Here is a 10793-nt window from a genome sequence, read left to right as displayed (position 1 = left end):
GATGCAAAAGCGTTTGGACTGGGCGTGGTGGCCGTTACGATAATGCAGTTTATCTTCGCTACTCTCAGTGTGGATATTATCAACCGGTCGGCCCAGAAGCAGATCAGCCGCATACGTCAGTTGTTCCTACGAGCCGTGCTTCGGCAAGACATGACGTGGTACGATCTCAACAGCGACGACAGCTTTGCCGTACGCATTACCGAGTAAGTACACAGGAGGAACAGCTTAAAAGTGGCGAACAGTTGAACTGAAGGAATTCCCTTTTCCAATCCATTCTAGCGATCTAGATAAACTGAAGGAAGGGATTGGCGAGAAGCTGTCTATCTTTACGTACCTGGTGATGTCATTTGTGATATCTGTGATATTTTCATTTTTCTACGGATGGAAACTAACACTTGTGATTCTCAGCTGTGCGCCGATTATCATTCTGGCAACGGCATTTGTTGCGAAGGTAGGAATGAGTTTATGCAATTTATAGTTCTCGCCGTCGAACTAAAGATGATTGAGATTTTACAATTCAGATGATTGAATTGTACATTTGAATCTTGTACAAAAAGACTCAATTTTACAGTCAAAAAGTAGACAAGCTTTGTAAGTAAATTTAAAAGCTCTTCAATAAGATATGTTTTTTTGTCTACGCCTGTTTAGATGCAAAGCACGCTCACTGAAAAGGAGCTGAAGTCATATTCATCCGCTGGTGCCGTAGCAGAAGAAGTCTTGGGCAGTATCAGAACGGTGGTGGCGTTCGGTGGCGAGAAGAAAGAACTCGAAAGATATCGAGAGCGTTTAGCTGGGGCTGAACTGAACGGTCGTCGCAAAGGCTTGTTCTCTGGAATCGGTGGTGGTATCATGTGGTTCATCATCTACTGCTGCTACGCGCTAGCCTTCTGGTACGGTATCAGCCTAATTTTGGAAGATCGTGGAAAAGATATCAAGGACTACACGCCCGCTGTTCTGATCATCGTACTGTTTGGAGTGTTGGCAGGGGCACAAAATCTTGGATTATCCTCACCGCATTTGGAAGCGTTTTCCACCGCGAAGGGTTCCGCAGCGACGATCTTTTCCGTCATCGATCGAAAGCCGGACATCGATTCGTTGGGTGACGCTGGTCTACGGCCTGGTGTTATGAAGGGCAACATACGATTTACCAATGTCTACTTTCGCTACCCTGCTCGTAATGATGTACAGGTACTGCAAGGCTTAAACCTGGAGGTAAAAACCGGTCAAACCGTGGCTCTTGTTGGGCCGTCTGGCTGTGGCAAATCGACTTGTCTGCAACTAATCCAACGGTTGTACGACCCATTGAGCGTAAGTATTTGTCTTCAAATTTCCTATTGGAATTTAATTACAATTACTACTAGGGACTACTTCTTTACTTCCAGGGATCGGTTACCATCGATGGGACGAAAGTAAGTGAGCTAAATATTGGCTGGTTGCGTTCGTTCATTGGACTGGTCGGTCAGGAGCCGGTACTCTTCGCCACTACGATCGCCGAAAACATACGCTATGGCAACCCGGACGCCAGCCAGAGTGAAATTGAACGGGCTGCAAAAATTGCAAATTGCCACAGCTTCATCATGAAGTTGCCAAACGGGTATGGGACGATGATCGGTGAACGTGGTGCTCAACTCTCAGGTGGGCAGAAGCAACGCATTGCAATCGCACGTGCGCTAGTACGAAATCCAAAAATTCTCCTTCTCGACGAAGCCACATCGGCCCTTGATCCCAACTCTGAACGCCGTGTTCAAGATGCGCTGGAACGCGCTAGCAAAGGTCGTACAACGCTAGTTGTATCGCATCGACTGTCAACCATTACCAACGCAGACAAGATCGTGTACATTGACAAGGGCATCGTTATGGAACAGGGCACGCACGAGGATCTAATGGCTGCCCGTGGGCTGTACTACGAACTAGTTGTGGCTAGTGGATCTCAGAAAACGGCCGAAGAAGACGAAAATGTACCAATGGCACCGAGCGTACACTCGATGCGCCAGGAATCGGTCGATGATGGCGCAGAAGCATCGGATGACGAGTCAGACAGTGGCAAGTCGGAGGAGAAAAACGAGGAAGAGCAAGAAGAGATTTATCCCGTGTCGGTACTTCGTCTGCTCAAGTTAAACTCACCGGAGTGGCACTACATTCTTTTTGGCTGTGCTGCTGCGATTGTTGTCGGAGCATCCTTTCCGGCGTTTGCGGTGCTCTTTGGCGAAATGTACGGCGTAAGTAGCCCTTTTCAAAGCGGTCATTTGGCGGTCGGTAAAAGCTACTTTTAATGCATTTTCTTTTATCCTTACAGATTCTTTCCGTTGCTGATCCTGAGTACGTAAAGGAAGAATCGAACTTCTACTCGTTTCTTTTCTTGGTGCTCGGGTTGATCACGGGCTTGGGCACATTTTTTCAGACATATTTATTTAATATCGCAGGAGTCCGCCTGACGTCCCGGCTGCGTCAAAAGTCGTTCAAAGCGATCGTAAGCCAGGAAATGGCCTGGTTCGATGAGGGACGGAACGCAGTTGGAGCACTCTGCGCCCGTCTCTCAGGTGACTGTGCCAGTGTTCAGGGTGCTACGGGTACTCGCATTGGATCGCTACTACAGGCTGCCTCGACCATTTGCATTGGTGTGGGCATATCGTTCTTCTACTCGTGGAATCTGACACTCGTCTCGATCATCGCCATCCCGGTGACGCTTGTTTCGATTACACTCGAATCGCGGTACACGCAAATGAGCGGACTGAAGGAGAAACAATCGCTAGAGGGGGCGACCAAGCTGGCAGTGGAGGCCATTTCCAACATACGCACGGTTGCTAGTTTGGGACAGGAAACACACGTGCTCCAACGCTACAGCAACGAAACGGTCAAAATAGATGAAGCATGTCGTCAGAAGACGCGTCTTCGTGGGACAGTGTTTGCACTCGGTCAGGTCATGCCATTTGCTGGCTACGGTCTGGCGTTGTTCTACGGTGGCAAACTGGTGTCCGACAAGGAACTCGAGTACAAGGATGTGATCAAGTAAGTGAGATGATTGTTGACGATGACTAGGAATCAACTTGATCGGTGGTTTGATTTCTATTCAAGGGTCTCGGAAGCACTTATTTTCGGGGCGTGGATGTTGGGACAGGCGTTAGCGTACGCACCGAACGTGAACGCTGCTATTCTGTCGGCAGGACGACTAATGAAGTTGCTCGATCGTACCCCTAGAATGCACAACCCATCCAGTTCGTATCATTCCCTATCGCAGGTATGGATGCTGTAGTGTACTTGGAATGGAAGTGCATTCGTGTTCTTTCAATTATTAGGAGTTGTAGAAGATTTCTTAGTTCATGGTCGCCTTTTTTTCACTTCCAGCGCACGGAAGGCGATATCAAGTTCACGGATGTAGAATTCCGTTACCCAACGCGTCCGACCATTCCCGTGCTGCAGGGGTTAAATTTGGAAATTGGAAAAGGACAAACGGTGGCTCTAGTGGGTCCCTCTGGGTGCGGCAAGTCGACCTGTATTCAAATGTTATTGCGATACTACGATCCTGATAATGGAAAAGTGGTAAGTACCGCCATATAGCTCGAAGTCATATATCTCGGTAGATCTCGTTTCAATGTGCGTCTCGAATTCCACGCGCCAGGATATCGACGGCACAACTACGACGGAGTTTGCCCTCAACCGTATCCGGTCGCAGATGGGCCTGGTGTCGCAGGAACCAATTCTATTTGATCGCACTATCTCGGAGAACATAGCGTACGGTGACAATACCCGGGACATCGCGATGCCGGAGATCATCGAGGCGGCCAAGATGGCTAACATACACGAGTTCATCGTAAATCTACCGAAAGGATACGACACAAGCTTAGGTAGCAAAGGCGCTCAGTTGTCCGGAGGCCAGAAGCAACGTATCGCAATCGCTCGTGCTCTGGTACGGAATCCGCGAATCTTGCTTCTAGACGAGGCGACTTCTGCCCTAGATAACCAGAGTGAAAAGATTGTTCAAAATGCGCTCGATCACGCGCGTACCGGGCGCACATGTATCATCATCGCCCACCGGCTGACCACGATCCAGAACGCGGATCTGATTTGTGTCATCCAGAATGGCGTCGTCGTGGAATCGGGAACGCACGACGAACTGCTGACACTGAACTGTATCTACGCAAAACTGTATCAGATGCAGCAGGTAGCGTAGAGGGCTATCGGCCAGCGTAAGATGGTGTCGTTCCTATACTCGCACTGCGTTCCGAAAGCGTTGCGATGTCGCCATTTCTTGTGTGACATATATAAGTACATATTTATGGAAGCCTTAAAAACAGTATTTTAGCTCTCATGCACGCGAAAAACAGAAACGTTTCTAGTAAAACATCAAAAACTAACATCAAAAATAAAATCAGCGATTTAGTCACGACACGTGCCGTAAGTTATTCGGCAATGGCACGCAGTAGTAAACCCATTACGAGGTTTTCGGACCTTAAATAAACTGAAGATAAATTGTGACGTCCCACCTTCTTTCACACCTATGGCAAAGCCTCCTATTGAAACGTGGCAAAGTTATGTTTTTTGCTGCAAACGTACGTGATATTCGAAGCGCCTCCGTAGAAAGTAATCTTTAGTGATAGCGATATTTTGACTAGGGAGTATACCATACAAAAACAAACCTAAAAGGAACTAGGACGGGGAAGGTTCAACCTCCCTTGAGTGCCTGACAATGATGATTCTCAACGATGAGAAGCGCTCTACGCCACTGAATTGTTGCTGACGAATTATTGCGTATTGTTGCCTTTCTGTAGATTAGGCACGTAGATAGGCAGGGGCTCCAGTAGATACCGCCCTATCGAATCATGCTGTAATATTCTTTTAGCGACTCTTAGACACCTAATTAGTAATCTTTGGTGAACAAATCTCAATCGAAAAATGTCAATCTTGCACCCTACAGTAAGCTAATCAGGCAAAGTTACAGAGTAGCAGCACATTGATAGTAGGCCTCAATAGATTGAACATGGTTACCATGGTCCAAGTGGTGGCGGCTAGTAAAAAATCCGGTTGATAGCAATTATTTATATCTCGGATGCGTGTGTCTCTCGTATCGTAAGTGAATATTTCAAGTGTATGCGTGTGTGTACATATGCTCAACATCGTGATGAAAAACCGAAATGAATGAATGGCTAATTGCTTGAATGGTTGCATGATTGCTTCATTGAATGCACTTTCTATAAAATTGTTGCGTTAAATGTCTTAGGCCAGTTGGCAACTTAAGATTTGCTACTCTTTTATTCTCAAATCCACCAGTTTTATTATCAATTGACTATTTTCTTATGCTGGATGAAATGCTAATCTGTTTACTACTATTACCATAATATTACTATTAAATATAAATGAAATAAATTATATGAAATATTGAACAGTTTTATTTTTTCTTACATCTCGCCACTACATTTGTGCATTTACTATAGTTCATAGAGCCCGATAAAGAAGTGACTAAGAAATGGGTAAGTATTCTGTAAATTGCAACCTGAAAACATACTTTACATAATTATCCAAACTGAAGCTATAGAAAATAATTATAGTTTCAAAATTTTCATGCGTCTTGTGTTTGAAAGGCTACGAATGATGAGCTCTATTCTATTCACCACGATAGCACTACTGTCCAGCGAAATCGGCTCGCCTGGCTTTGGTACACTAGAGTTGTCATTAGAATAGCGCAAATAGCTAAAATCACTAATCGATTGTAGAATATTGCAAGTATATAACTAGTTAACTGAGTGTCTTGCTGTTTTAATTACGTTTTTTTTTTAATTTTTTGTACATTTTGCGGTTTTGATTTTGTTCTCCTTTTTATGTACCTTTTTTGTGTTACTATGTATGTGTTACGAAAATATCCTAACAAAATGTATGCTATTGCTAATTGAAAATACGTAGGGAAGGAAAAGGATCCCCTGCATGCGACATGTTTTCCGATGTTAGTGTAGCACAAACTGATCGATCGTGGTGCCTGTGAGTGCAAGTATTTTTTCCGGCGTGGTTGAGGTCCCTGAAAGAGCGCAATTAAGCAGCTGGTAAAGGTATCTTTTCGTATGGCGCTTGGTTCCTACCGGAAACTTACCCAGCTCGATCCACTCTCTCGGTAGTCCGGCGTCTCGACGTGCAGCAGCTAGTGCATACCGAAGCGCGAATTGCACCGTCACGCCCAAGTTATATGCTGGTTCACCAGTGGCCTTCGAACGTAGTACACCTGCCGCGTTCGAGCTCTTCTGGAGCAACCGTATGCGCATATCGATCGGGATGTCTCGTGCCGACGGTGGCTTGTAGTTCCACGTGCGGAAGTTAGCAAGAGCCCCGGTCCTTCGGTCGTATTGCAGTTCCTCCAGCAGGTGGAACCCTAGCGCCATCACGAACGAGCCCTCGATCTGGCCAACGTCCAGCAGCGGGTTCATGCTCTCACCCGTGTCTTCCAGGATATCAACGCGCAACAGCTGCGACTGCCCTGTCAGGATGTCCAGCTCGAGTTCTACGGCGCACAAAGCCCACACGGTGTACTCGCGCAGGTCCGTTCGCTTGACGTTGTACGACGCGGTCAGATCGATGCGCCGCTGGTAGCATGTCTGCACGATCGCTTCCCAGGATGCCGTCCGATTATCGTCCCGCACTGGCCGGATGCGGTCCAGCAGGGTCTCACAGGCTCGCCGGGCAGAGTACGCAACGAGGTCTGTGCAGATGCTTCCACCGGATATGAACGCGTTCGGAGAGCCAATGCTCGAGTGCGGCTTCACGGAAACTAGTGCGAGTGGGATGCCGAGTGTGTGGGCTACGACTTGCGCCACCTTCGTGTTGATACCTTGACCCACCTCGGGTGCCCCGATCGTGATCCCCACGCTGCCATCACCGTGGTAGATCGAGACCCACGCGTTCATGCTGCCGGAAATGTACCGGATTGGGTGGCCCATCGGTGCAATCGCGATACCTCGCTTTCTCCATCGACATGCGGCGTTTATCCGATCGATGGCGGCTCGGCGAGCCTCGAACTCCACATCACGGTAGAACGTCGGTAGCAAGGAGGCCATCTTGCACGCCGGCTCTATATTGGTAAGCCTTACGGCGAGTGGATCGAGTCCAGTCACGAACGCTACGTGTTCCATGATCGTCTCTATCGTAGCGATCGCTTCGGCCGTGCCAGGAGACCGCAGCCACGTTGTACTGGGCGAGTCTGATAGAACTCCTCGCAGCTGTAGCCGCCACCGATCGTCACTGTAGCAGTTTCGGAACGCCTCTCGAAATAGCATGGCCATTGCCTCGTACTGAGATGCGCCCTGATCCTCGTGGTAGGTGTTTAGCAGGCGCAAGATGCGACCATCGCCCGGGCGTACTTCTACCTCGTACTCACAGTGGCCGCCGATGCGCCGTCCCAGCCCCTTCATTGTCGTCTCGAAGGGCACAACCATCCGGACAGGCCGGTGTGTGAGGTACGCGGCAAGGGCACACGCACTAGCCACCCAGGCCCCCCGAGAAAGCTTCGCTCCATATGACCCCCCAAGTTGGAGAACGATCACCTGAATGTTGCTCTGGTGCAGCCTTAGGGACTTCGCGATCGCCACCTGTACCATGTGGCTCGATTGAGTGGCACTGTACACCTGCATGCCGGCGCCATCCTCTGCCGGGATACATAAACAGGTATGTGGCTCAAGCATGAAGTGGGCCTGACTACGGAAACGGCACGTACCGGACACTCTGACGGAGCCAGTAGGCCGTGGTCGGTTGTACGACCTACCAACAACATCGGGCTCAAGCGTTATGACACGTCCGGATACGTCTCCGCCGCCGTACGAAAGTACATCCTCCACCGTGGGCAGAATCGGAGCAGCATTCACGTCACCATAGGACACCTGCACCAATGCTGCAGCCTCGTTGGCCAGCTCGAACGTGCATGCGACCACAATGCCCACCGGCTGACCGTGGTACAGGACGAACCCACTGCACAGGATCTCCTCGCGTGTACTCCGGAACGGGAATGCCGTATTGAGGCCGTTCTTGAGCGAGGCGAAATCGTTCTCTCCCGGGATGTCTTCGGCGGAATAAAACGCTACAACACCCGGGAGAGCTAAGGCGGCCGTGGAGTCGATGGCAACGATCGAGCGTCGGGCCTCCGTGGCCAGGACGAAGGCGGCGTGCAGTTCACCAGGCCTCGAGGGAAGGTCGTTGACATAAATCGCTTCGCCAGCCGTCTGGTGGAGTGCTTCCAGCTTTGGAAGGGCTTGCGTAAGTGGCCAGTTTGAGGGGTATGTATCGAAGGACTGGACACCGGAGGAAAGCGGTCGTGGAAGGGCCGAACCCCCCGATCTCACCGTAGGGCTAGCAATGCGCCGATCGCGAGGTGCTATGTGGAGGATGAAGCGATACAGCAAACCGACGGCCACCTGGCGGCGGTATGCCGCACCAACTGGATGTTCCGATTGGGCGCTTAGCTCGGCGTTAAGCAGGGCAAACGCTTCCTGCAGGGTGACGTTGTTGAACGGGTTCCGCCCTTCAAGGTACTGCTCCGTCCGGGAAGCGTGAGTAAACTGCAATTACGACAAACAAACAGAGATAGTAAGCCGCACGAAATGCAGCGTGTGAAAGTGATTGTAAGAAGTTCCAAATAGAAAATACCATCGGGACATACTGAAGTGCTGTTGCTGACTCTTTTTAAGTGTCTTTAGCCTAAGCCATTCTTTTGAATTAATTTTCTTTTCACATTCGAGCTTGACCGATTCGAGAAAAGACAGCTTTAATAATTAATTAGCTCTACCAACGACGAACCTTTGGTGCGATGCCCCCGAAGCAGAGCCGTGCGTGCTCGATGTTGATTTTGCGTGCGCAGAAGCGTACCAAAAACGCAGCATTTACTTGGGCACTGGCGTTCTGCGCCCGTGCTGCCACCTTGAATGAACGAAACACGCACCGGTCCGGATCGAGCGCGGGCAGAGTAACGTTGAGTAGCACGCGCCGGTGCATATCGAAAGCAAGGAATTGGCCGGGCAGCAGCTTTTCCATAGCACCACTTGGTGAGGCTGAAAAGAGCGAACGGGTACTGGCTCAGGCTTAGTGGAGAGAGGGTGGGGTGGGGGGGAGAGGAGCGGATTCGAGGGAGCTTTTGCTCTTTCATCCTGTACAGTGGCTTACCGATCGTCATTTCGACACCGATCGCTTCGAACAGCAAGTATAGATCTGAAGGAAACTCGGGATGACGGTGTTTAAGCGCTAGGTTTCCAGCAATTGTGCCTACGTGACGCACGGCCGGATGGGCGATGTCCTCGACGTGTCGCGCCAGTTCCTTGCAGTACGAAAATCGAAGGTCCGTTTGTGCCGCTTCACGAAGTATTTCAACCAATTCACTTAACGTGACATTCGCGCCTAGTATAACCGAACTGCCGATCCAGTAGTTACGCAGTTCCTCAACGTTTCGCACGTCAATAAATATCCGCAGGGTCTGCTCTCTCCTGTAGACACCATGGCCGGTGTTACCAGCCACCAGCATGTACGTCCCAATGTCTACGTTCTCCTCTCGCAGGATATCGAATATCTCATCGACCGTTCGCACGCGGTACCAACGTCGATCGAGACGTGCGAATCGAAGTTCCATGGTTTCATCAAAGCAACCTTTGGCCGAGCACTCTCGCTCACACCCAATGCAGCTGGCAGGTCGAGGCATCTCCTCAATATCTGACTGACAGAGGCCAATGCCCATGGCGCGTCTCGTCAGCTTATCCTGCGATGGTGCATCGATGGCGAACGACTTGAACGCGTCCAGAATTGGACGGTAACCAGTACAACGGCAGATATTCCCAGCTAGTCCCTTTTCAACGTCCTCCATCGTGACAGAGCCATTATTGGCCTCGAGCAGACTGTACATACTCATGACCATTCCGGGCGAGCAGAAGCCGCACTGAGAGCCGTTGTACTGGGCCAGCCGCTCCTGCACAGGGTGGTAACCGGTGGCCTTCGAGCCGATACCCTCCACTGTAAGGATGTCCATGCCATGGCAGGAGAACACCGAAAACAAACACTACGGAGCAAGGAAGCGAACCATAAACTGTGAATGGCATTTCGCAAAAATTACAAACTCCTTTACAAAGACATACCGAGTTCACGGAAAATGTGATGCGTTGCTTAGTAACCGGATGGGTGTCCACGACATTTATGATGCACGCACCACACCCACCCTCGAGGCACATAAACTTGGACCCTGTCAGGTGCGCCCGCATTCGTATGAAGTTGTTCAGCGATGCATCGATCGGCAGCTGATCCGGAGAAACTGACGGTAGAGAAACCAGGATGAATGAAGTGGGTCGTAACGGAGGGTATGTTCCGTACCCTGGTACAGTTTTCCGTTTATGGTAAACTTGACGTGCATGACGTCCGACGGCGGTACTCTCGAGGTTGATCCACACGCGTCGAGTGCGCAATTCGAGCGCTAATTAAAGACTGACGATCACGGACTCCAGTGCGCTGGTGGGCAGCTCCAATCGAGCCCGACTTCGGGTCAATAGGCGACCACTCCACCATATCGCACGCCTCACTGCACCGGCGATCGTAGAAAAGGTACGACTTCGTCCTTTCACGTTCTGGTCTGCCGGAATCGCGGCGCTTAGAACGTCTGGCGCCGGAGATGGCGATAAGTGATGGTTCACCCTTTAAAACACCGCAGAACAGCTACTCGCATGGGTTTGTGGCCTTCCGTTTGGTGGGGAGTGTCCGCTCAGGTACCACGCGAACCCCGGAGCCACATCATCGCCTCATGCTTTGGGTTCCCGTTCGATGATTTCGATAAATCGTCCGCA

The 10793-nt window shown here is 50.2% G+C and overlaps 2 protein-coding genes across 3 annotated transcripts; one reads left to right on the top strand and one right to left on the bottom strand.

The window, feature by feature from the left end:
- The first annotated feature begins 325 nt into the window (after nucleotides 1-325).
- LOC128723469 (multidrug resistance protein homolog 49) lies at nucleotides 326-5348 on the top strand. 2 transcript variants are annotated; one of them, XM_053817215.1, is made up of 7 exons: nucleotides 326-451; nucleotides 649-1308; nucleotides 1383-2219; nucleotides 2297-3009; nucleotides 3076-3219; nucleotides 3300-3540; nucleotides 3620-5348. In XM_053817215.1, the coding sequence occupies exons 1-7, from the start codon at nucleotides 341-343 to the stop codon at nucleotides 4169-4171; spliced, it is 3258 nt and encodes a 1085-aa protein (XP_053673190.1). In that variant the 5' UTR covers nucleotides 326-340; the 3' UTR covers nucleotides 4172-5348. The 2 variants fall into 2 exon arrangements, with proteins under 2 accessions (XP_053673190.1, XP_053673189.1); XM_053817214.1 differs by having other exon boundaries at nucleotides 3076-3238; nucleotides 3346-3540.
- Nucleotides 5349-5939: 591 nt separating this feature from the next.
- Nucleotides 5940-10366, bottom strand: LOC128726255 (uncharacterized). The gene is made up of 6 exons (XM_053820053.1): nucleotides 10327-10366; nucleotides 10095-10267; nucleotides 9136-10018; nucleotides 8773-9023; nucleotides 6083-8534; nucleotides 5940-6010 (listed from the first exon to the last, which is right to left on the bottom strand). The coding sequence occupies exons 1-6, from the start codon at nucleotides 10364-10366 to the stop codon at nucleotides 5940-5942; spliced, it is 3870 nt and encodes a 1289-aa protein (XP_053676028.1).
- Between the last annotated feature and the right edge of the window lie 427 nt (nucleotides 10367-10793).

Source organism: Anopheles nili, chromosome 3 (genome assembly GCF_943737925.1).
Source record: "Anopheles nili chromosome 3, idAnoNiliSN_F5_01, whole genome shotgun sequence".
In the NCBI taxonomy this organism is placed as follows: Eukaryota; Metazoa; Arthropoda; class Insecta; order Diptera; family Culicidae; genus Anopheles; species Anopheles nili.
This window is presented reverse-complemented; position numbering and strand designations above follow the sequence as displayed.

What these genes read in the sequence shown, in the direction of transcription:
- LOC128723469 (XM_053817215.1), top strand. Translation starts at nt 341, where the DNA reads ATGTCATTTGTGATATCTGTGATATTTTCATTTTTCTACGGATGGAAA. An exon ending in GGTTGTACGACCCATTGAGC is followed by an intron (nt 1,309 to 1,382) that starts GTAAGTATTTGT and finishes CTTTACTTCCAG; the next exon opens with GGATCGGTTACCATCGATGG. An exon ending in ATGCACAACCCATCCAGTTC is followed by an intron (nt 3,220 to 3,299) that starts GTATCATTCCCT and finishes AATTATTAGGAG; the next exon opens with TTGTAGAAGATTTCTTAGTT.
- LOC128726255 (XM_053820053.1), bottom strand. Translation starts at nt 10,366, where the DNA reads ATGCACGTCAAGTTTACCATAAACGGAAAACTGTACCAGG. An exon ending in TCACATTTTCCGTGAACTCG is followed by an intron (nt 10,019 to 10,094) that starts GTATGTCTTTGT and finishes CTTGCTCCGTAG; the next exon opens with TGTTTGTTTTCGGTGTTCTC. An exon ending in GAGAGAGTGGATCGAGCTGG is followed by an intron (nt 6,011 to 6,082) that starts GTAAGTTTCCGG and finishes GCGCTCTTTCAG; the next exon opens with GGACCTCAACCACGCCGGAA.